The following is a 26,546-nucleotide window of genomic DNA, read 5'->3' as shown; positions in this document are numbered from 1 at the left end:
GAGACCCAAGCATATGATAGTAACGGAAGAGACCCAAGCATATGATAGTAACGGAAGAGACCCAAGCATATGATAGTAACGGAAGAGACCCAAGCATATGATAGTAACGGAAGAGACCCAAGCATATGATAGTAACGGAAGAGACCCAAGCATATTTCCCATTCACAGGAAAAGGATGTACGAATGAAGGATAAGGGAGCGTACACATTTTATAATATGTTTGAGATATAATCAAATCACATTTCATTGGTCACATACACGTGTATAGTAGATGTTATTGCGGGTGTTGAAATGCTTGTGTTTCTAGCTCCAACAGTACAGTAATATCTAACTAGTAATATCTAACAATATACACAATCTAAAGTAAAGGGATGGAATTAAGAATATATAAATATTTGGACAAGCAATGTCAGAGCTGCATAGACTAAGATACAGTAGAATAGGACAGAATAAGACGCTAGAGAGTAACTGTTCCGTTCTGGGTAACAGATTAGTTCAACAACTACATAACTGAGTAGATACAGTATGTCCAGTTGTTTCCTGTGAGGTCTTGATTGTCAACATGACACCCAACACTGAAGAGGGTCTTGTTTTGGAAACATCCTTCCTAATTCCCTTTAGTAATCACTGAAATAACACATCTACGGTAAATTGTCTGAAGCTATCACCACTCCAATTATGATATCACTGGTTACATGAACCAATGAATGGAGGAGGGAAGGAAGCGTGGATTGTGTCGTAGTTGGAAATGTCCCAAGTGTTTACCCGTGAAAGGTCCCGTAGTACTAACTGCCATCACTAGAGGGGGTGTATAGACGGTGACGGCTGTGTTCGGTGCTGTGTTTACATCTGCGTGCTGTTGACGTGGAAGAGACACAGAAGAAAGATGGCGGCGCCCTCTGCAGAGCAGCAAAACGGCCAAAGTGATGAATCTGATCTACAAAGCCCTATATCGACAAATGATGAAGACTCCGAAACAGGATCGGGGGAGGGAGCTCTCCCCGTCTACCTTGTCGACTTGATAGAGAAAGAAATCGGAGTGGATCTGAAGTCGCTGAAGAAAGTTAGCGCGCTCCTGGAAAAACTGACAGCGGAAAACAAGTTGCTGGAGGAGCAGGTAGTTAACTTCATGTTGCACACTCACATCAGCTTTCAATGCTGTATCAATTATTGCATGAAAAATAATAGAATCGTTAATAATGCGAGTATTATTCTGCCCCTTGCTAGTTAATGTAAGTAATACAAACATGATCTATAGCTAACCTTTGCTAGCTAGTTTAAGGGCGTGCATTTCCCTTGCTGACAGGTCTTCCTCCACCCACATTCTCAGGTTCTGACGGTGTCCAGTTCGGTGCCGCTGCGGGTGTCAGCAGCGCTGTCTGCTGCCGAGGAGTCCCGTGTGTCTCTGGAAGGTTTGCTCCAGCGGGAGAGGGTCCTGTCCAACACCCTGATACAGCACCTGCAGGGCGCCCAGCCCTGGGCAGACAGTCTGGGACGGACCCTGGAACAGCTGGACAACACAGAGAAACACATGAAATACCTGCAGTGTCTGTCACGCATTGAAGAACTCAGGTGAGCAACAGTATTATTATTTTCTTCTTCTTCTTGTAGTTGGACAATATATTTTCATCTTCTTGTAGTTGGACAATATATTTTCATCTTCTTGTAGTTGGACAATATATTTTCATCTTCTTGCAGTTGGACAATATATTTTCATCTTCTTGTAGTTGGACAATATATTTTCATCTTCTTGTAGTTGGACAATATATTTTCATCTTCTTGCAGTTGGACAATATATTTTCATCTTCTTGCAGTTGGACAATATATTTTCATCTTCTTGCAGTTGGACAATATATTTTCATCTTCTTGCAGTTGGACAATATATTTTCATCTTCTTGCAGTTGGACAATATATTTTCATCTTCTTGCAGTTGGACAATATATTTTCATCTTCTTGTAGTTGGACAATATATTTTCATCTTCTTGTAGTTGGACAATATATTTTCATCTTCTTGCAGTTGGACAATATATTTTCATCTTCTTGCAGTTGGACAATATATTTTCATCTTCTTGCAGTTGGACAATATATTTTCATCTTCTTGTAGTTGGACAATATATTTTCATCTTCTTGTAGTTGGACAATATATTTTCATCTTCTTGTAGTTGGACAATATATTTTCATCTTCTTGCAGTTGGACAATATATTTTCATCTTCTTGCAGTTGGACAATATATTTTCATCTTCTTGCAGTTGGACAATATATTTTTTTCATCTTCTTGCAGTTGGACAATATATTTTCATCTTCTTGCAGTTGGACAATATATTTTCATCTTCTTGCAGTTGGACAATATATTTTCATCTTCTTGCAGTTGGACAATATATTTTCATCTTCTTGCAGTTGGACAATATATTTTCATCTTCTTGCAGTTGGACAATATATTTTCATCTTCTTGCAGTTGGACAATATATTTTCATCTTCTTGCAGTTGGACAATATATTTTCATCTTCTTGCAGTTGGACAATATATTTTCATCTTCTTGCAGTTGGACAATATATTTTCATCTTCTTGTAGTTGGACAATATATTTTCATCTTCTTGTAGTTGGACAATATATTTTCATCTTCTTGTAGTTGGACAATATATTTGACACTATTCAAATATAGGATCCTGGTTGGAATACACACACACAAAATGGTATCCTACTGTATGTTAAGTTGTTCCGCCCACTGTCGTTCTCTCCTCCCACAGTGACAGCATCCAGCAGTGTCTGATCACCAACAGTATATGGGAGGCAGTGGTGGCGGTGGGCAGCATGGCCCGTCTAGATGTGGGCCTAAAGCAGTCTGGCTGCTCTCATCTCCAGGCCTTCCTCAGAGAGACACTATGCTTCTGGCACAAGATCATTAAGGACAGACTGGCTGGGTATGTGTGTCTGAGTGGGTCAGACAGGGCAGGCAGTGTGTTGTGTTAGCGGGCCGGGCCGGAGCAGAAGGACTGTCGATGGAGAACTCTGTGCTAGTTATTAGGATCTCTGTTTAGATCAGTGGTCAGAAACCCTGGTCCTGGAGAGCAACTGTCCATGCAGGGCTTTGTTCCAGCCTGACACTAACCCATCTAATTCAGTCTAAATGATTAGTTGACCAGGTGTATTTGTGTTGGGCCAGAACAAGTAAGAGACACACGGTAGCTCTCCGGGACCGGGCTTGGTGATTCACAGTTATGATGATGATCCAAAGTCTAGCTACCTCAGACCTGAATGTGATTTGTAACTCCTCCCCCTCTGTCTGGCAGTGATTTTGAGGAGTTGCTGATCCAGCTCCACTGGCCGTTCATCTCTCCTCCCACCCAGTCTCTCTCCCCCCCTGCCAACGCTCAGGAGCTCCACAGCCAGCTGGAGCTACTGGTGGCCCAGCTCCTGTCTCTACAGACCTCGTATCCTTCACCCTAATATAGTGTTATCAGAGTCGAAGACATACACACCAGCATTATCGTCTGTTATACATACGCTGTTCTAGACACTACTAGGTTATAGATTACACTACTAGGTTATAGACACTACTAGGTTATAGACACTACTGGGTTATAGACACTACTGGGTTATAGACACTACTAGGTTATAGACACTACTAGGCTATAGACACTACTAGGTTATAGACACTACTAGGCTATAGACACTACTAGGTTATAGACACTACTAGGCTATAGACACTACTAGGCTATAGACACTACTAGGTTATAGACACTACTAGGTTATAGACACTACTAGGCTATAGACACTACTAGGCTATAGACACTACTAGGTTCTAGACACTACTAGGTTATACGCACGCTGTTCTAGACACTACTAGGTTATACGCACGACTGGGTTGTAGACAGGACTGGATTATAGACACTACTAGGTTATACGCACGCTGTTCTAGACACTACTAGGTTATACACACGACTGGGTTGTAGACAGGACTGGATTATAGACACTACTAGGTTATACGCACGCTGTTCTAGACACTACTAGGTTATACACACTACTGGGTTGTAGACAGGACTAGATTATAGACACTACTAGGTTATACGCACGCTGTTCTAGACACTACTAGGTTATACACACTACTGGGTTGTAGACAGGACTGGATTATAGACACTACTAGGTTATACGCACGCTGTTCTAGACACTACTAGGTTATACACACTACTGGGTTGTAGACAGGACTGGGTTATAGACACTACTAGGTTATACGCACGCTGTTCTAGACACTACTAGGTTATACACACTACTGGGTTGTAGACAGGACTGGTGTAACGGTTTTCATGCGGTGAAGGAGAGTCGGACCAAAATGCAGCGTGTAGATTGCGATCCATGTTTAATCAACAAACATAAACACGAAATCAATACAAATACTACAAAACAAAGAACGTAATGAACGTAACAAAAACCGAAACAGCCTATACTTGTGTAAACTAACACAGAGACAGGAACAAGGACACTAAGGACAATCACCCACGAAACACACAAAGAGAATATGGCTGCCTAAATATGGTTCCCAATCAGAGACAACGATAAACACCTGCCTCTGATTGAGAACCACTTCAGAAAGCCATAGACTTAACTAGAACACCCCACTAAGCTACAAACCCAATACCAACACACCACATACAAAAACCCCATGCCACACCCTGGCCTGACCAAATAAATGAAGATAAACACAAAATACCTCGACCAGGGCGTGACAACTGGGTTGTAGACACTACTGGGTTATAGACACTACTAGGTTATAGACACTACTAGGTTATAGACAGGACTAGGTTATAGACACTACTAGGTTATATACACTACTAGGTTATAGACACTACTAGGTTATAGACACTACTAGGTTATAGACACTACTAGGCTATAGACACTACTAGGCTATAGACACTACTAGGTTATAGACAGGACTGGGTTATAGACACTACTAGGTTATAGACACTACTAGGTTATAGACACTACTAGGTTATAGACACTACTAGGTTATAGACACTACTAGGCTATAGACACTACTAGGCTATAGACACTACTAGGCTATAGACACCACTAGGTTATAGACACTACTGGGTTATAGACACTACTAGGTTATAGACACTACTAGGCTATAGACACTACTAGGTTATAGACAATACTAGGCTATAGACACTACTAGGTTATAGACACTACTAGGTTATAGACACTACTAGGCTATAGACACTACTAGGTTATAGACACTACTAGGTTATAGACACTACTAGGCTATAGACACTACTAGGCTATAGACACTACTAGGTTATACACACTACTAGGCTATAGACACTACTAGGTTATAGACACTACTAGGCTATAGACACTACTAGGTTATAGACACTACTAGGCTATAGACACTACTAGGTTATAGACACTACTAGGTTATAGACACTACTAGGTTATAGACACTACTAGGCTATACACACTACTAGGCTATAGACTCTACTGGGTTATAGACACTACTAGGCTATAGACACTACTAGGTTATAGACACTACTAGGCTATAGACACTACTAGGTTATAGAGACTACTAGGTTATAGACACTACTAGGTTATAGACACTACTAGGTTATAGAGATTACTAGGTTATAGACACTACTAGGCTATAGACACTACTAGGTTATAGAGACTACTAGGTTATAGAGACTACTAGGTTAGAGACTACTAGGTTATAGAGACTACTAGGTTATAGACACTACTAGGTTATAGACACTACTAGGTTATAGACACTACTAGGTTATAGAGACTACTAGGCTATAGACACTACTAGGCTATAGACACTACTAAGTTATAGACACTACTAGGTTATAGACACTACTAGGTTATAGACACTACTAGGTTATAGACACTACTAGGTTATAGACACTACTAGGTTATAGACACTACTAGGCTATAGACACTACTAGGCTATAGACACTACTAGGTTATAGACACTACTAGGTTATAGACACTACTAGGTTATAGACACTACTAGGTTATAGACACTACTAGGCTATAGACACTACTAGGTTATAGACACTACTAGGCTATAGACACTACTAGGCTATAGACACTACTAGGTTATAGACACTACTAGGTTATAGACACTACTAGGCTATAGACACTACTAGGTTATAGAGACTACTAGGCTATAGACACTACTAGGTTATAGACACTACTAGGCTATAGACACTACTAGGTTATAGACACTACTAGGCTATAGACACTACTAGGCTATAGACACTACTAGGTTATAGACACTACTAGGTTATAGACACTACTAGGCTATAGACACTACTAGGCTATAGACACTACTAGGTTCTAGACACTACTAGGTTATACGCACGCTGTTCTAGACACTACTAGGTTATACGCACGACTGGGTTGTAGACAGGACTGGATTATAGACACTACTAGGTTATACGCACGCTGTTCTAGACACTACTAGGTTATACACACGACTGGGTTGTAGACAGGACTGGATTATAGACACTACTAGGTTATACGCACGCTGTTCTAGACACTACTAGGTTATACACACTACTGGGTTGTAGACAGGACTAGATTATAGACACTACTAGGTTATACGCACGCTGTTCTAGACACTACTAGGTTATACACACTACTGGGTTGTAGACAGGACTGGATTATAGACACTACTAGGTTATACGCACGCTGTTCTAGACACTACTAGGTTATACACACTACTGGGTTGTAGACAGGACTGGGTTATAGACACTACTAGGTTATACGCACGCTGTTCTAGACACTACTAGGTTATACACACTACTGGGTTGTAGACAGGACTGGTGTAACGGTTTTCATGCGGTGAAGGAGAGTCGGACCAAAATGCAGCGTGTAGATTGCGATCCATGTTTAATCAACAAACATAAACACGAAATCAATACAAATACTACAAAACAAAGAACGTAATGAACGTAACAAAAACCGAAACAGCCTATACTTGTGTAAACTAACACAGAGACAGGAACAAGGACACTAAGGACAATCACCCACGAAACACACAAAGAATATGGCTGCCTAAATATGGTTCCCAATCAGAGACAACGATAAACACCTGCCTCTGATTGAGAACCACTTCAGAAAGCCATAGACTTAACTAGAACACCCCACTAAGCTACAAACCCAATACCAACACACCACATACAAAAACCCCATGCCACACCCTGGCCTGACCAAATAAATGAAGATAAACACAAAATACCTCGACCAGGGCGTGACAACTGGGTTGTAGACACTACTGGGTTATAGACACTACTAGGTTATAGACACTACTAGGTTATAGACAGGACTAGGTTATAGACACTACTAGGTTATATACACTACTAGGTTATAGACACTACTAGGTTATAGACACTACTAGGTTATAGACACTACTAGGCTATAGACACTACTAGGCTATAGACACTACTAGGTTATAGACAGGACTGGGTTATAGACACTACTAGGTTATAGACACTACTAGGTTATAGACACTACTAGGTTATAGACACTACTAGGTTATAGACACTACTAGGCTATAGACACTACTAGGCTATAGACACTACTAGGCTATAGACACCACTAGGTTATAGACACTACTGGGTTATAGACACTACTAGGTTATAGACACTACTAGGCTATAGACACTACTAGGTTATAGACAATACTAGGCTATAGACACTACTAGGTTATAGACACTACTAGGTTATAGACACTACTAGGCTATAGACACTACTAGGTTATAGACACTACTAGGTTATAGACACTACTAGGCTATAGACACTACTAGGCTATAGACACTACTAGGTTATACACACTACTAGGCTATAGACACTACTAGGTTATAGACACTACTAGGCTATAGACACTACTAGGTTATAGACACTACTAGGCTATAGACACTACTAGGTTATAGACACTACTAGGTTATAGACACTACTAGGTTATAGACACTACTAGGCTATACACACTACTAGGCTATAGACTCTACTGGGTTATAGACACTACTAGGCTATAGACACTACTAGGTTATAGACACTACTAGGCTATAGACACTACTAGGTTATAGAGACTACTAGGTTATAGACACTACTAGGTTATAGACACTACTAGGTTATAGAGATTACTAGGTTATAGACACTACTAGGCTATAGACACTACTAGGTTATAGAGACTACTAGGTTATAGAGACTACTAGGTTAGAGACTACTAGGTTATAGAGACTACTAGGTTATAGACACTACTAGGTTATAGACACTACTAGGTTATAGACACTACTAGGTTATAGAGACTACTAGGCTATAGACACTACTAGGCTATAGACACTACTAAGTTATAGACACTACTAGGTTATAGACACTACTAGGTTATAGACACTACTAGGTTATAGACACTACTAGGTTATAGACACTACTAGGTTATAGACACTACTAGGCTATAGACACTACTAGGCTATAGACACTACTAGGTTATAGACACTACTAGGTTATAGACACTACTAGGTTATAGACACTACTAGGTTATAGACACTACTAGGCTATAGACACTACTAGGTTATAGACACTACTAGGCTATAGACACTACTAGGCTATAGACACTACTAGGTTATAGACACTACTAGGTTATAGACACTACTAGGCTATAGACACTACTAGGTTATAGAGACTACTAGGCTATAGACACTACTAGGTTATAGACACTACTAGGTTATACACACTACTAGGTTATAGAGACTACTAGGTTATAGACACTACTGGGCTATAGACACTACTAGGCTATAGACACTACTAGGTTATAGACACTACTAGGTTATAGACACTACTAGGTTATAGAGACTACTAGGTTATAGACACTACTAGGTTATAGACACTACTAGGTTATACACACTACTAGGTTATACACACTACTAGGTTATACACACTACTGGGCTATAGACACTACTAGGCTATAGACACTACTAGGTTATAGACACTACTAGGTTATAGACACTACTAGGTTATAGAGACTACTAGGTTATAGACACTACTAGGTTATAGACACTACTAGGTTATACACACAGTGCAGTATTTCCACTTCTTCATACACCAGCTTCATACTTCATACATTCCCAGCCACAGACATAACGTTCCCCACACACTTCCTAAGATATTGACTGATATTGATGTTGATATTGTACTGAGATGAAGACCTGGCCAGTTTCTTTAACCTGTTTCTCAGTGATGATCTCATATCAGAGAAGCCAACCTCTGTGTCCCGTGTAGGGTTGCCCCCGACGACACCCCTGTCTCTTCCTGTCCAGATCATGTTGCTTCCTCTGAGCAAGAGGTTTCGATACCACTTCACTGGAAACCGTCAGACCAATTCACTCAACAAGGTTAGAGCAACACACACACACACACACACACACACACACACACACACACACACACACACACACACACACACACACACACACACACACACACACACACACACACACACACACACACACACACACACACACACACACACACACACACACACACACTCAGAGCATGTCTCTCAAACACACACACACACACACTCAGAGCATGTCTCACACACACACAGACACACACACACAGAGCATGTCTCTCAACACACACACACACACACACACACACACACACACACACACACACACACACACACACACACACACACACTCAGAGCATGTCTCACACACACACACAGACACACACACACAGAGCACGTCTCAAACACAGACAGACAGACTATGACAATAATAATAACCTCCATCTCTGTCTCCATGCAGCCTGAGTGGTTCCTGACCCAGGTCCTGATGTGGATGGGTAACAGCTCCAACTTCATGGAGGAGAAGATCCAGCCCATTCTGGACAGGAATGGAGCTGACGTCAACGCCAAGGTGAGAGGATCAGCCGCTATGTGATCATCTGGAATCCTGAGTTCATGTGCCATTGAAGTATGTGTTCACCCCCAAGGTTCAAAGCTGAAAGTCAAGCTGAGTCCATTGCAGTCATCTGTCAATCGTAGCAGCTCTTGATGTTCCACAGTCATATGAGAGGATATAAACATATATATATATATATATATTAATATAATAAAATATAATGGTTATAGCTATTGAAGTATCTTGTGTCATCCCTCACGTCCCCACCAGGTGGAGCTGTGTCGCGGTCTACTCACCCTGGCCCAGGAGAAGCTAGCGTTGGATGCTCCACGGCTGCTCTACGACGACTCTCTCTTCTGCCACCTGGTGGATGAGATCCTGCAGTTTGAGAGGGAGCTGCGCACCACCCACTCCTACCCCAGCACCCTGCCCGGAGTGCTGCATGTACTGCTGGAGGAGGTCGTGCTGCAGAAGTGGCTCACTGTGGAGAGGAAGAGTGAGTGAGAGAGGCAGCAGTGGAGCATCTCTCATCGTTCCCTACTCTTTCCCCTTGGCCCTAACCCTCCAATTTCCGCAGATCTGAAGGGGCTGGATAGGTATAAGCAGTGTACTGGCAGAGCTTCCGCCATATCGCTTCTACCTTACAGATCTGCAAACATTGAAGGGTTTGGGTGAAGTGAAGGGGTAGGAAGCCATTTGGGACTGACAAAATAGATTGATTTTATGTGGGATTTTACTTCTCTGTTAGATTCCGTTTATGTCAGTGTATGTGATTTAGTGAATGTGTGATGTGTGCTCATTCCAACTGTGTGTCTCTCTGTAGTGGCGATAGAGAAGGTGGATGCCATGCTGTCTGCTGAGGGGGCTTGGAGCTCCCAGTACAAAGACATCAGTGACATGGACGAACTCAAGGCTCCAGACTGCGCTGAGACCTTCATGACCTTACTGCTGGTCATCACTGGTAGGATTATTAACTACTTTATCACTCTCTCTCTCTACCTCTCTCTCTCTCTCTCTCTCTTTCTTCCTCTCTATCTCTCTCTCTCTCCCTCTCTCTGCCTCTCTCTGCCTCTCTCTCTTTCTCTCTCTCTCTGCCTACTCTCTTTCTCTCTCTGCCTCTCTCTCTTTCTCTCTCCTCTCTCTCTCTCTCTGTCTCTGTCTCACTCTGTCTGTCTTGTTGGTTGTCACCGTTCATCCCTCTGTTTGTCGTAGAGGGACAACCTGCTGTTGGGGCAGCCTCTGACTTACTGCACTCTCTCTCTCTCCCCTTCTCTCCCTCCCTCTCTCTCTCCCCTTCTCTCCCTCTCTCTCTCTCTCTCTTCCCTTCTCTCCCTCTCTCTCTCTCTCTCTCTCTCTCTCCCCTTCTCTCCCTCCCTCTCTCTGCTTTCCCTTTCTCTCCCCTCCACCCTCTCTCTCCCCCTCAATCTCTAATACTCCCCCTACCAGACCGCTACCGTGCCCTCCCCTGCCCTCGTGCCCAGCTGCGTTTCCTGGCGCTACAGAGAGAGTTGGTGGACGACTTCCGTATCCGCCTCACCCAGGTGATGAAGGAAGAGTCCCGTAACCCGCTGGGCGCTAGATACTGTGCTATTCTCAACGCTGCCAACTACATCTCCACTGTGCTGGGGGACTGGGGAGACAACGTGGTACGTGGCCCCTCGGAGTCATCACGCTGTTGCTATACAAAACATATTGATGCAGAAGTAGCTAAGATGGGGAGAAGTCTGTCTATAATAAAGCCATACTCTGCCTTAACAACACTATCAACAAGGCAGGTCCTACAGGCCCTAGTTTTGTCGCACCTTGACTATTGTTCAGTCGTGTGGTCAGGTGCCACAAAAAAGGACTTAGGAAAATTGCAAATGGCTCAGAACAGAGCAGCACAGCTGGCCCTTGGATGTACACAGAGAGCTAATATTAATAATATGCATGTCAATCTCTCCTGGCTGAAAGTGGAGGAGAGATTAACTTCATGACTACTTTTAATTATGAGAGGTATTGACATGTTGAATGCACCGAGCTGTCAGTCTAAACTACTGGCACACAGCTCAGACACCCATACATACCCCACAAGACAAGCCACGAGGTCTCTTCACAGTCCCCAAGTCCAGAACAGGCTATGGGAGACACACAGTACTACATAGAGTCATGACTACATGGAACTCTATTCCACAGAACCACATAGAGCCATGACTACATGGAACTCTATTCCACAGTACTACATAGAGCCATGACTACATGGAACTCTATTCCACAGAACCACATAGAGCCATGACTACATGGAACTCTATTCCACAGTACCACATAGAGCCATGACTACATGGAACTCTATTCCACAGAACCACATAGAGCCATGACTACATGGAACTCTATTCCACAGTACCACATAGAGCCATGACTACATGGAACTCTATTCCACAGTACCACATAGAGCCATGACTACATGGAACTCTATTCTACAGTACCACATAGAGCCATGACTACATGGAACTCTATTCCACAGTACCACATAGAGCCATGACTACATGGAACTCTATTCCACAGTACCACATAGAGCCATGACTACATGGAACTCTATTCCACAGTACCACATAGAGACATGACTACATGGAACTCTATTCCACAGTACTACATAGAGCCATGACTACATGGAACTCTATTCCACATCAGGTAACTGACACAAGCAGTGAAATTAGAATTAAAAAACACCTTATGGAACAGCTGGGACTGTGAAGCAACACAAACATTGGCACAGACACATGCATACACACACACACACACACACACACACACACACACTCACGATAACATACACACTATAAATACACATGGTGGAGTAGGGGCCTGAGGGCACACAGTGTGTTGTGAAATCTGTGAATGTATTGTAATGTATTAAAATTGTATAAACTGCCTTCATTTTGCTGGACCCCAGGAAGAGTAGCTGCTGCTTCTCCACATGCTGCCCGCCTGTCTGTCAGTCTGTCTGTCTGTCTGCCTGCCTGTCTGCCTGCCTGTCAGTCTGTCTGACTGTACATGTGTTGTCCGTTCAGAAGTAGTTAAGGGGACAGAAAATGCCACATATTAACACCTTCACTCTGCTGTATGGTCCCTCCTTTTACTGCACTGCTCCAGAGGTCTTCTTCAAGGCTGTTCAACTTCCTTTCTCTCTCCTCTGTTCTTCCTCAGTTCTTCCTGCAGCTGCAGCAGTCCGCTGTGGCCCTGGGGGAGGAGGAGCTGTTGGGGCCGCTGGGGGTCACTGAGTCCGGCCGTCTGGCCTCTCTGGAGGGGTCTCTGTTTGAGGGGCTCCTGGGGCTGCTGGAGAGGCTGAGAGGAGACATGCTAGGCAGGTTACTGGAGGCTGTCATGAGGGACGTACAGAAGAAGGCCCAGCCCTACTGCAGGGACAGGTCAGTGGAGACACTCTTCACTTAGAGGAAGGGCTCTTTCTGTTCAATCTCCTTCCTCTCCAGATGTAGTCCTATCTTTGGAGTTTTAAACACCAGGCACCCACTGTCACCTTGCTTTGCTTGGTGTTTAGGCCCAGGCTGATTGTAAGCACTTTGTGACAAATGTCTTTGTCCTGTAACACGCCTGGACAGTAGGAATGAAATGTGATTTCTTGAGCTCAGATCATCACCTACAGCCACCATATAACCAATTGAACAACACAATGTTGGAGTGAACAAAATGTTCAAAACTAGAATGACACGTGTTTCCTTCTCCTCCCAGGTGGTTGTCTCTGCCGTCCCAGTGTGACCAGGCCACCATGTCCCTGTCCAGTTTAGCCTGTCCTCTGATGCTCTGTCTCAGGGACCACCTGCTCCAGCTGCAGCAGATGCTGTGTCTGCCTCTCTTCCAGATGGGCTGGCAGGACCTGGCTGAGAGGCTGGACCTCTTCCTCTACCAGAATGTGAGTCACACTGCTGGCCTGCTTACAATGGGAATTAATCAGATCATTGACTTCATTAAATATTTGAACGTTTAGTGATTTTGCAGATACTACTGTCTGGAGAGACTTAAAAGAAGGTAATTAGATTGTCACACATCATTAGACACATCTGTTCTCTAATACATCAAAACTACATTGGCTACCGACTAATTCTAATGATAAAATACAGACAAAATAAAATAGGATGAAGCAATAGAGGATGTTTTTTAGGGGGTAATTACATCTCTATTAACTTATGGACCTGCTACCTGTCTCCCTCAGGTGATTCTGTATAACCACTTCAACGAGGGGGGTGCAGCCCAGCTCCAATTCGACATGACAAGAAACCTCTTCCCTCTGTTTGGACACTACTGCAAGAGGCCTGAGAACTTCTTCAAACAGTGAGTGGGCCATGACATACAATGGCAATTCTGCTGACAACATCACCTGAAAACATTGTCCACTGTACCATATTCTTTAGAAGAGACCTCCAGTTTGTTTGTAGTTCCTTAGGTTATTAAATGTCCTGCACAGGGGTTGAATTCCTTGTCAAATAATTTCTAGGTAAAAAATGATCGGTCATGTCTCCCTCTCTCAGTGTGAAGGAGGCCTGCGTCATCCTGTGTCTGAATGTGGGCTCAGCTCTTCTTCTACGAGACGTCCTGAGGCAGGCTGAGGAAGACGAGGAGGAACCAGGGACCCCGGAGGGCAAGCAGCCCAGCCCTACGTCAGCCCTCAACGAGCTGGGGGTCTACCGCCTGGCCCCCTGCGACGTCCTCATCCTGCTCAACCTCAGGGCCTCCTGGCCGGGAAAGTGAGAGGAGATGGGAGGAAGAACAGTAGCCTGGTCCCAGATGGGTTTTTGACAACTCCTATGGTCTTTGTGACGCCGATTGGCCGTAGGAGTTGAGCAAGGCAGCACTAACAGATCTGTGACCAGGCGAGGACGGGCTTCAGCTGACAAAGAGCAAACACTACCAATGACCTACACCGTATCCCAGAAACCTGGAATAGACCGCTGCCATTCCTGAATACTCCCGTCCCGTTTCATCCCAGTTTAGTTTACTCCGCCGATCCTCCGTCTACAAGCTCAGCACCTGTTCCATATCAACTCACCACTCCAGGTCTAAACGCAGGGGAGAGACCTCGACTGGAGCCTGAAGGATGTGTTTAAATGAACTGCTCATGTAGATGACATTATTTGTCTGTTGACTGACAGCACAGACTTCTGTCTTCTTGTGGAGGAGATCTAGTAGTACCACATGGTGTGGATGGGTATGTCAGGAGGTCCCCCTCTCACTTCCTGACAGGGACGGTTGTCTTTAACCACACGAGATATAGGAGACCTTAACACTGCTGTTTTAAGCAGTCCAGTGCATATGATAACAACGACAGCCCTGTCTGTCACATTACCTTATTTAATGTCATATACATTTGTAAAGAAGTGAGAAATAAAAACGTTTAAATCCCGAAAATGTTATTTATGTCAGTAACTGCCTTTTTGACAACCAATCATGTACGTTCCTGCTCAGCGGCCTGCCCAGGTGCAGTATGGGTCTCAGCAGCCTGCCCAGGTGCAGTATGGGTCTCAGCGGCCTGCCCAGGTGCAGTATGGGTCTCAGCGGCCTGCCCAGGTGCAGTATGGGTCTCAGCGGCCTGCCCAGGTGCAGTATGGGTCTCAGCGGCCTGCCCAGGTGCAGTATGGGTCTCAGCGGCCTGCCCAGGTGCAGTATGGGTCTCAGCGGCCTGCCCAGGTGCAGTATGGGTCTCAGCTGCCTGCCCAGGTGCAGTATGGGTCTCAGCGGCCTGCCCAGGTGCAGTATGGGTCTCAGCGGCCTGCCCAGGTGCAATATGGGTCTCAGCTGCCTGCCCAGGTGCAGTATGGGTCTCAGCGGCCTGCCCAGGTGCAGTATGGGTCTCAGCGGCCTGCCCAGGTGCAGTATGGGTCTCAGCAGCCTGCCCAGGTGCAGTATGCCATAGAAACAGAAGCCGTGCTGGAGACACTGAGGTATAATGAGCGCTAGAGACGGCATCCATATGTCTGACTGTTTAAGGTAATCTACTGACGTTCTTCATGGCCAGGTTTTATCCGGTTTATACAGACCAACATCACATGTGCACTAGCACTCAATGTGCAAAGGGAGTAGCGATGACGTCATCCGAAAACAGCAGACATTGGATGAATATTAACATGTTAATGGGCTTGTTTGACATTGCAGGTGACTGCTGACTGATTGATCTACAAATTTTGCATCATAAATAACGACTCATTATTTGTAGATCAGTCAGTCACAATTGACCAATGATACATCACGTTGATGCAACAGGACATCTGTCTTCATCTGTCTCACCAACAGGACATCTGTCTTCAGCTGTGAGCACTGGGGGAAAATAATTCAAATAATGAAATGGCTGTTTTGTGCACAAAGGTTATGACTAAAGTGTCTTATTATGAATTTTCTAATCTGACTTTTTTCTATGTGGCCATCTATGGAAATTGGCTTTCTGGGCCGGGTGTCAGTTAAACTGCAGTACCGAAGCAAAACTGTAGGAGCAGTTGAAACCATGCTTCAAGACCAGAACCCTGGTCCCTTTGGTTGGAGAACATCAAATCCGTGATGCATTGTGGGTAAATGGTGACTGACAGATCTACAAATAATAATCAGTAATTAATTATGATCCAAGGTCGAACAAGCCTATTTTCTCTAGAAAGGGCGGTCTGGTAAACTCATGGATCACTGAGGTAGAAAGAACGGCGCGACACTCATTTTCTGTGGATTCGGCGCCATCTTCTGGAGACCAAAATCATTAGTGGGATCTGCAATCATCTAGTCTGGTCTGATGCTGTTTCCGGTTTGTGCCTGCACGCCGATTTTGTGATCTACGGTGGAACTACGTTTGTGTTTTCCAAATAAACCCGGCGGATTTGAACGAGTCTTTTGTTGTCACCATGTCAACCGCCCTCGAGAGCTACATCAACCGTATCCTTTGAACTTAAGTTATCCTGGTACAGTCACTGAATGGGACTTTTGCTGATGAATCGCGTGATTATTGATGCGTGGGTGCTTTGGCCTGCTAGATTGAGCTTTGCTAGCAATAGCATCGCATATGGCTTTTTAGTAGAATGACATGTAACTGTGCGCTAGTTAGATAAAATATAATACAAATGATTCCTGGAAGCCAAACATGGGTACATGTTTATCCAAATGTGTTATTTAAGTAATAAGGCCCGAGGAGGTGTGGTATATGGCCAATATACCACGGCTATGGGCTGATCTTTAGCACGACTCAAAGCTGAGTGTCTGAATACAGCCCTTAGTTGTGGTATATTGCCAATATACCACAAACCCCCGAGGTGTCTTATTGCTATTATAAACTGTTTACAAATGTAATTAGAACAGTACAAATACATGTTTGTCATACCTGTGTATACTGTCTGATACAACGGCTTTCAGCCAATCAGCATTCAGGGCTTGAACCACCAAGTGTATAATAGCAAGCTAACTATGGATTTGTCGTGCAAGCTCAACAGTATTGCTGCATGTGCAGCTTCTCATGAAATAGCAGCCTGGTCTCATATTAGTGGTTAGAGCGTCGGGTAGCAGTGGTTAGACGTCGGGTCTCAAAGCGTCATGGTCTTTCGGGTGCCAAATGCAGCCAGTAATTAGAACAGTACAAATAGCCATGTATTCACTGTCATAGCCTGTGGTATGGGGGTCTGATACAACGGCTTTCAGCCAATCAGCATTCAGGGCTTGAACCACCAGTGTATAATAGCAAGCTAACTATGGAGTGGTTAGAGTGTTGAACTGAGTTTGCAAGATCGAATGCAAGCTGACAACAGTCGTTCTGCCTCTGCAGTTAACCCATTGCTCATGTGCAGCTTAACTTCTCATGATAAAATAAAAAGCTCAGCCTGGTCTCATATGCCTCGATTGGGCAAGATGAATGGCATCACCAGCCAAACCATGGGGGCCTGCCCATACCATAACCCCACCGTCACCATGGGGGGGCCTCTGTTCACAAGGTTGACATCAGCAAACCACTCACCGACACACTGCCATACACATGGTCTGTGGTTAGAAGTACTGCCAAATTCTCTAAAATGACATTATGGTAGAGAAATTAACATTAAATTCTCTGGCAACAGCCCTGTTGGACATTCCTGCAGTCAGCATGCCAATTGCACACTCCCTCAACTTGAGAAATCTGTGGCATTGTTGTGACAAAATTGCACATTTTGGTGACCTTTTAGGGGCACCCGTGTAATGATGGTGCTGTTTAATCAGCTTCTTGACATGCCTATCCTTTAAAGTGGATGGATTATCTTGACAGAAGAGAAATTCTCACTAACAGGGATGTAAACAAATTTGTGCAAAACATTTGAGGGAAATAAGCTTGTTTTGTGTATGGAACATTTCTGGGATCTTTTATTTCAGCTCGTAAAACATGGGACCAACACTTCACATGTTTTTGTTCAGCGTATGTACCACAGCTACTGCCTCTGCAACGCAATGTTGCAAGGCAAGTGCAGCGTTTCTTTGGAAATGAATGAACCAAAACGCATTGACGCTGTCGGTCTGATCGAGGGGATAGACTAGACGTAATATAGTAAACGTAAATCCTGGGCACTCAAATGAGTATATATGTTACGTTTAGTATGGATGCATAAGAGAGAACGTTACTCAATAAGTAGAAAGTAAAGTAGGGTGGTTGGGTGTGTAACGCCAATGTCTAGCAACCCAAAAGCTGTAAGAATCTCATCACGGACAACTTAAGCATTTTAGTTGGAAACTTTGCAACTACTTACTATTTGTTTAGCTAATTTGCATGTTAGCTAACCTTAACCCCAAGCCTAGCTAATGTTAGCCACAACAAATTGGAATTAGTATTGTATCATATTTTTTTAAATGTTAATTTGACCTTTATTTAACTAGGCAAGTCAGTTAAGAACAAATTCTTATTTTCAATGACGGCCTAGGAACAGTGGGTTAACTAATGCTAGGGGGCAGAACGACATGTGAACCTTGTCAGCTCGGGGATTCGATCTTGCAACCTTTTGGTTACTCGTCTAGTGCTCTAACCACTAGGCTACCTGCCTCTGACCACTAGGCTACCTGCCTCCGACCACTAGGCTACCTGCCTCCGACCACTAGGCTACCTGCCTCCGACCACTAGGCTACCTGCCTCTGACCACTAGGCTACCTGCCTCTGACCACTAGGCTACCTGCCGCCCATGGATGGATGGATGAAGGACATCCACAAGTGAATACATACCATACGAAATGTAACTTATACAAATATTGAGCGTCACGGATTTACATTTACTATGTTACGTCTACCCCTGAGACCAGGTTGAAAATAGTGTCCCAAATGTTTTCCTTAGCTGCTGTGTTTCAGGTACAGTGGCCATCGTTACATCTGACGGGCGGATGATAGTGGTATGTCTCTGGCTACTTCACTGCCGTACTTGGCTCCAGATCTGTGCGTCTGTATGTGTCTGAATGGTTTTGACTGGACCATAAACCTGATTTTGTGCGTGTACTGTTTTGATTGGACCGTTGATCTGTGTGTACTGTTTTGATTGGACCGTTGATCTGACTGCGTGTACTGTTTTGATTGGACTGTTGATCTGTGTGTACTGTTTTGATTGGACTGTTGATTTCACTGTGCGTGTACTGTTTTGATTGGACTGTTGATCTATGTACTGTTTTGATTGGACTGTTGATCTGTGTGTACTGTTTTGATTGGACTGTTGATCTGACTGTGCGTGTACTGTTTTGATTGGACCGTTGATTTGACTGTGCGTGTACTGTTTTGATTGGACCGTTGATTTGACTGTGCGTGTACTGTTTTGATTGGACCGTTGATCTGATTGTGCGTGTACTGCTTTGATTGGACCGTTGATCTGTGTGTACTGTCTTGATTGGACCGTTAATCTGACTGTGTGTGTTCAGGGCACCCTGAAGGGCTTTGACCAGACCATCAACCTGATTCTGGATGAGAGTCATGAGCGTGTGTTCAGTTCCTCTCAGGGCGTGGAGCAGGTGGTCCTGGGACTATATATCGTCAGAGGAGACAACGTGTAAGTATCATGTCGACCTCTGGCGGAACTCTCACCTTTCACCCAAACGACCCCTTATGACCTCTCCCTCTCACTGCGCCCGTTCACTCCCCATCAAGGACTTGGATTGGTGAAGAGACTGAGTGTCGACAAAATTTCTGAAACCGTGAGGGGAATGAACACTTTAACTGGCCACTTTGACCCCCCAGACTTCAACACATAGTAGTACACCCAGGCCCAACTGCTCTCCTCTATTTTGCAGAGCTGTGATTGGGGAGATTGACGAGGACACAGATTCTTCGCTGGACCTGGGGAACATCCGCGCTGAACCCCTTAACTCTATAGTCCACTGACCTCTCACCCTGACCCCCCAACTCGGATGTGCTGACCGCTACACCTGAGTGATTGTGTGTGAGAGAGAGTGTGAAAGAGAAAGCTAGAAATAGAGTAGTGTTTCAATTTTCACCACCTACTCAGCAATAGCTGATGTTCCTGTCTGAAGAGCACAGTTTATCTCCCCCATGAAGGACCCAGGGGACTAATAATAGGATGTTGATGGATGTGGTGATATTTTTTAATAAAGTGTTTCGTTTAACATGAAGTGTGTGTTGTTACTCCACAACAACAGAGTGAGTAAAGGGCTATAATAAACGGGGTGGGTCGAGCCCTGAATGCTGATTGGCTGACAGCCGTGGTATATCAGACCATATACCATTGGTATGACAAAACAATTATTTTCACTACTACGTTGGTAACCAGTTTATAATAGCAATTGCGTCGAGGTATATTGGACATATACCACACCCCCTCGTGCACATATACCACACCCCCTCGTGCACATATACCACACCCACTCGTGCACATATACCACACCCCCTCGTGCACATATACCACACCCCTCCCGTGCACATATACCACACCCCCCCATGCACATATACCACCCCCCTGCACATATACCACACCCCCCCCCATGCACATATACCACACCCCCCATGCACATATACCACACCCCCCATGCACATATACCACACCCACTCGTGCACATATACCACACCCCCTCGTGCACATATACCACAACCCCCTATTGTGCACATATACCACACCCCCCCGTGCACATATACCACACCCCCCCATGCACATATACCACACCCCCATGCACATATACCACACCCCCCCCGTGCACATATACCACACACCCCCGTGCACATATACCACACCCCCCATGCACATATACCACACCCCCCATGCACATATACCACACCCCCCATGCACATATACCACCCCCCGTGCACACCCCCGTGCACATATACCACACCCCCCCATGCACATATACCACACCCCCCGTGCATATATACCACACACCCCCGTTCACATATACCACACACCCCCCGTGCACATATACACCCCCCCCCGTATCCACACCACCCCCCATGCACATATACCACACCCCCGCATGCACATATGCACATATACCACACCCCCCGTGCACATATACCCACCCCCCACATATACCACCCCCCCGTGCACATGCACATATACACACCCCCCCACATATACCACCCCCCGTGCACATATACCACACCCCCATGCACATATACCACACCCCCGTGCACATATACCACACCCCCCGTGCACATATACCCCCCCGTGCACACACCCCCCCCGTGCACATATACCCACCCCCCATGCACATGTACCACACCCCCCGTGCACATATACCACACCCCCCCGTGCACATATACCACACCCCCCCGTGCACATATACCACACCCCCTCGTGTACATATACCACACCCCCCGTGCACATATACCACACCCCCGTGCACATATACCACACTCCCTTGTGCACATATACCACACTCCCTTGTGCACATATACCACACCCCCTGTGCACATATACCACACCCCCTGTGCTTAAATATACAGTACCTTCAGAAAGTATTCATTCAGACCTCTTGACTTATTCTACATTTTGTGTTACAGCCTGAATTCAAAATGGATTTAATATATTTTTTTCTCCACCATCTACACACAATACCCTGTAATAACAAAGTGAAAACATGTTTTTTTTTTAAATGTTTGCAAATGTTTTGAAAATGAAATCTATAAATGTCTAATTTACATAACTATTCACACTCCTTTGCTCTGATGCTCCACATTGATCTCGGGTGCATCCAATTTCATTTGATCATCCTTGATGGCACTTCAACTTGATTGGAGTTGACCTGTGGCAAATTCAATTGTTTGGACATCATTTTGAAAGAAACAAATCTAATTGTATTGGTCACATACACATGGTTAGCAGATGTTAATGTGAGTGTAGCGAAAGGCTTGCGCTTTAAGTTCCGACTGCAGTAATATCTAACAAATTCACAACAACCTTATACACACACGTAAAGGGATGAATAGAATATATATATATATATATGGATGAGCGATGGCCGTGCGGCATAGGCAAGATGCAGTAGATGTTATAGAATACAGTATATACATATGAGATGAGTAATGTAGGTTATGTAAACATTAAAGTGGCATTATTTAAAGTGCTAGTGATACCTTTATTAAGTCCATGTATTTAAGTGGCCAGAGATTTGAGTCAGTGTGTTGGCAGCAGCCTCTCTATGCTAGTGATGGTTGTTTAACAGTCTGATGGCCTTGAGATAGAAGCTGTTTTTCAGTCTCTCGGTCCCAGCTTTGATGCACCTGTACTGACCTCCCCTTCTGGATGATAGCGGGGTGAACAGACAGTGGCTCGGGTGGTTGATGTCCTTGATGATTTTTTTGGCCTTCCTGTGACATCGGGTGCTGTAGGTGTCCTGGAGTGCAGGTAGTTTGCCCCCGTTGAAGCGTTGTGCCGACCGCACCACCCTCTGAAGAGCCTTGCCGTTGAGGGCGGTGCAATTGCCATACCAGGCGGTGATACAGCCCGACAGGATGCTCTCGATTGTGCCTCTGTAGAAGTTTGAGAGTGTTTTGGATACATTTTCTTCAGCTTCCTGAGGAGATTGGACATTGGCGAGTATTATGCTCGGAAGCGGTGGACGGTGTCTTCTCCTTCTGAGTCTGACCAGTAGGCCGCTCCGTCTGCCTCTCCTGTGGCGACAGCGTTGTTTTGGGTCGGCCTCTGGGATTAGATCCCATGTCCAGGTTGGAGGTCCGAACAAAGGATCCGCCTCAGGAAAGATGTATTCCTGATGGTAAGTTGACGTCTCTCTGATATCCAATAGTTCTTCCCGGTTGTATGTAATAACACTTGAGATGTTCTGGGCTAACAATGTAAGAAATAATACATTAAACAAACTAAATACTGCATAGTTTTCTAAGGACCTGAAGCGAGGCGACCATCTCTGTCGGAGCCATCTCAATACTTGTCTACATAAGGTCCCCCAGTTGACAGTGCATGTCAGAGCAGGAACTATACCATGAAGTCCAATGAACTGTCTGTAGATCTCTGAGATAGAATTGTGATGGGCCATATATCAAGAATGTTGAAAGTTTCCTAGAGCACAGTGGTCTCCATCATTGGGAAATTGAAAAGATATGAAACTACCGAGACTGCCTCGAGCTGGCCGTCCGACCAAACTGGTCAAGATGGTCAGGAAACTGACGAGAACCCAATGACCACTCTGGCAGAACTAAAGAGTTCCATTGCTAAGATGGGAGAACCTGCCAGAAGGACAAGTCTCTACAGGACTTCACCCATCTGGGCTTTATGGGAGTGGCCAGATGGAAACCACTCCAGAGAAAAGGCACTCCTTAAGTTTGGATAAAGGTCTGATGAGACAAAAATGTTGCTCTTTGACCTGAATGCAAATTAAAAGTAAATCTGGGACAACTCAAATTAGTATGTTATGTTTGGTATGGTATGGTTACAAAAGACAGGTTGCTTAAGACAAAAACAAAAGTGGGGTGGATGGGTGGCTGTATAACACGAATGTCTTGAATCTTATCACGGACAATTTTAGCTAATTAGCAACTTTGTAACTACTTTTTTAGCTATGTTGCAACTTGTTAGAAAGTTAGCTAACCCTTCCCCTAACCTTAACTCCTAGAGCTAGTTAGCGTTAGCCACCTAGCTGTGAGCAATAACAAATTGTAATTCGTGACATATCATACGTTTAACAAATGGTAGTGTCATAACTATAGTCAGGAGGAGAACAAATCTATAGTAGTTTTATGCAATTGCTTTCAATTTGGGTCTGTCAATGTTTTCAAAACATCAGAGTTGTACCAGAAAGCTGCTCCTGAACACTGTCATGTCTTCCAACCTTGAGGATACACACCGGTCAAATACCCCTCTCTGTCTGTCTTTATGGATGGACTAGTGACCAATGGGTGTGAGTGGTGGAGCGGGTCAGTTCGTCATTAACTACGACAGTAGTCACAACCCATCACGAGTCAGAAAGGGAAACAGTAATTTTGACCTAAATAAATATGACCCGCCCACATCCCCTCATCCCAATACCCTCACACCCTTCTTCTTACCCTCACCCTTCTTCTTACCCTCACCCCTCCCCTTACCCCCACCCCCCCACATCATCCAGTGTATTAACTCTATCCATTATCATAAATCTGTACCTGTCTTCCTCTACCTGAACCCTCCCTGACCCTGGTCTGTACCTGTCTTCCTCTACCTGAACCCTCCCTGAACCCTGGTCTGTACCTGTCTTCTCTACCTGAACCCTCCCTGACCCTGGTCTGTACCTGTCTTCCTCCCTGAACCCTCCCTGACCCTGGTCTGTACCTGTCTTCCTCTACCTGAACCCTCCCTGACCCTGGTCTGTACCTGTCTTCCTCTACCTGAACCCTCCCTGAACCCTGGTCTGTACCTGTCTTCCTCTACCTGAACCCTCCCTGACCCTGGTCTGTACCTGTCTTCTCTACCTGAACCCTCCCTGACCCTGGTCTGTACCTGTCTTCCTCTACCTGAACCCTCCCCCTGGTCTGTACCTGTCTTCCTCTACCTGAACCCTCCCTGATCATTTAATCTGACCCTGGTCTGTACCTGTCTTCCTCTACCTGAACCCTCCCTGACCCTGGTCTGTACCTGTCTTCCTCTACCTGAACCCTCCCTGACCCTGGTCTGTACCTGTCTTCCTCTACCTGAACCCTCCCTGACCCTGGTCTGTATCTGTCTTCCTCTACCTGAACCCTCCCTGACCCTGGTCTGTACCTGTCTTCCTCTACCTGAACCCTCCCTGACCCTGGTCTGTACATGTCTTCCTCTACCTGAACCCTCCCTGACCCTGGTCTGTACCTGTCTTCCTCTACCTGTACCCTCCCTAGTCCGTACCTAACATCTGACCTGTCTTCCTCGACCCGTACCCTCCCCAGTCCGTACCTAACATCTGACCTGTCTTCCCTAATGCCTTAATAGATATGGTTTTCCATCAAATATGAAAGACACATAATGGAGCTTAATCAAAGCATTTCATAGGCCTGTACCCATAACATCACTTACGCCACATCTCACAAACAGAATGTTACTCTGTATGTATAAAACCCACCTGTGTTACTCAAGATAACCAGAAGAGGGTGCCATTGTGAAGAATCAATCAATCTAATTCAGAATGCCTAATTTACAGACAATCAATCACTTATCACCAATGTCAGGCATCACACAATGATAGCACTATCAAACTCAATTAAATATTTAAAGGCAGCACTCTTAAGGATCGTACCTTTTTTTCCATTTCCGCCTAAATTGATATACCCAAATCTAACTGCCTGTAGCTCAGGACCTGAAGCAAAGATATGCATATTCATGATACCATTTGAAAGGAAACTCTGGGAAATTTGTGGAAATGTGAAATTAATGTAGGAGAATATAACACATTGGATATGGTAAAAAATAATACAACCCCCCCCCCACCATCATTTTCACAGTGTAGCTGTACTTTAGATTTTGGCCACCAGATGGCAGCAGTCTGTGTGCACAGTTTCAGACTTATCCAGTGAAAAATGACATTACTGCACAATATTTTGCATCAATTCGGCAAGGTTTGTATGTGTGTAGGCCTGGTTTGGTTCAGGATAGCCATGTTTTTGCTCAGGGTAGTCAGGGTCATCAAGGTAGTCAGAGTTTGGTTCCCAATGGTCCTCAGAGAGAATCAGTTGACTAACGTATCTCAGCTTGACTTTCTGACCAACAGTGGTATAGATACACAGTCACTAGAAACTAAAGGACCTGTTTAACATCATCAACAACAACAAACTAACTGAAAAACATGTCAATCAAGACAAATGTGAACAGCTGAGGTGTGTGTGTGTGTGTGTGCTTGTTTGTTTGTGTGTGCACAAGTGTGTGTGCTTGTTTGTGTGTGTGTGTGTGTCTGTGTTACCTGAATGTTTAGCAGGACATTCTAACCAAGTGAGAGAGACTTTGTCATTTCTTCAAACGATCATCTTTATTTATTAAGAATTGCAATAATGAAGCTGGTCGACCCCACACTCTTGAGTGTAAGGCAGAGAGCTCAATGATACAGAAAAAACAGAGGTCCTATATAGCAGACCTAGAAATGCTTAGTCATGGCTGGTTCCACCCCTCCCATGCAGATCGGGGAATCATAAGCTACCTTGGGTTCATTTTGTGGTTATGTTCACCGGGTGTTGGTTCCCCGTACCCTGGCTTAGATTCTCAGAAACAAACATTAT

At 44.6% G+C, this 26,546-nt stretch overlaps 2 protein-coding genes across 2 annotated transcripts; both read left to right on the top strand.

Annotated features, from left to right (window-relative positions):
* Window positions 1–829: 829 nt before the first annotated feature.
* On the top strand, window positions 830–15,296 carry LOC135532938 (RAD50-interacting protein 1-like). Its single transcript, XM_064960368.1, has 13 exons — window positions 830–1,117; window positions 1,331–1,572; window positions 2,748–2,921; window positions 3,291–3,431; window positions 9,229–9,385; window positions 9,806–9,916; window positions 10,172–10,397; window positions 10,725–10,862; window positions 11,348–11,547; window positions 13,088–13,308; window positions 13,631–13,811; window positions 14,112–14,230; window positions 14,428–15,296. The coding sequence occupies exons 1-13, from the start codon at window positions 887–889 to the stop codon at window positions 14,645–14,647; spliced, it is 2,361 nt and encodes a 786-aa protein (XP_064816440.1). The 5' UTR covers window positions 830–886; the 3' UTR covers window positions 14,648–15,296.
* Window positions 15,297–16,645: 1,349 nt separating this feature from the next.
* LOC135532937 (U6 snRNA-associated Sm-like protein LSm8) lies at window positions 16,646–20,494 on the top strand. Its single transcript, XM_064960367.1, has 4 exons — window positions 16,646–16,810; window positions 19,230–19,270; window positions 19,787–19,914; window positions 20,156–20,494. Exons 1-4 carry the CDS (start codon window positions 16,780–16,782, stop codon window positions 20,244–20,246), a joined length of 291 nt encoding a protein of 96 aa, XP_064816439.1. The 5' UTR covers window positions 16,646–16,779; the 3' UTR covers window positions 20,247–20,494.
* Window positions 20,495–26,546: the final 6,052 nt, after the last annotated feature.

Source organism: Oncorhynchus masou, unplaced genomic scaffold (assembly GCF_036934945.1).
Source record: "Oncorhynchus masou masou isolate Uvic2021 unplaced genomic scaffold, UVic_Omas_1.1 unplaced_scaffold_2124, whole genome shotgun sequence".
NCBI lineage: Eukaryota > Metazoa > Chordata > Actinopteri > Salmoniformes > Salmonidae > Oncorhynchus > Oncorhynchus masou.
The sequence above is the reverse complement of the archived record's forward strand: the minus strand, read 5'-3'. Positions and strand labels throughout refer to the sequence as shown.

Excerpts from the sequence above, each read along its gene's own strand:
- LOC135532938 (XM_064960368.1), top strand. The coding sequence starts at position 887 with ATGGCGGCGCCCTCTGCAGAGCAGCAAAACGGCCAAAGTGATGAATCT. Across the intron at positions 2,922-3,290 it reads ATTAAGGACAGACTGGCTGG|TGATTTTGAGGAGTTGCTGA; the intron begins GTATGTGTGTCT and ends TCTGTCTGGCAG. Across the intron at positions 11,548-13,087 it reads GGGACTGGGGAGACAACGTG|TTCTTCCTGCAGCTGCAGCA; the intron begins GTACGTGGCCCC and ends GTTCTTCCTCAG.
- LOC135532937 (XM_064960367.1), top strand. The coding sequence starts at position 16,780 with ATGTCAACCGCCCTCGAGAGCTACATCAACC. Across the intron at positions 19,271-19,786 it reads CTGACGGGCGGATGATAGTG|GGCACCCTGAAGGGCTTTGA; the intron begins GTATGTCTCTGG and ends GTGTGTGTTCAG. Across the intron at positions 19,915-20,155 it reads ATCGTCAGAGGAGACAACGT|AGCTGTGATTGGGGAGATTG; the intron begins GTAAGTATCATG and ends TCTATTTTGCAG.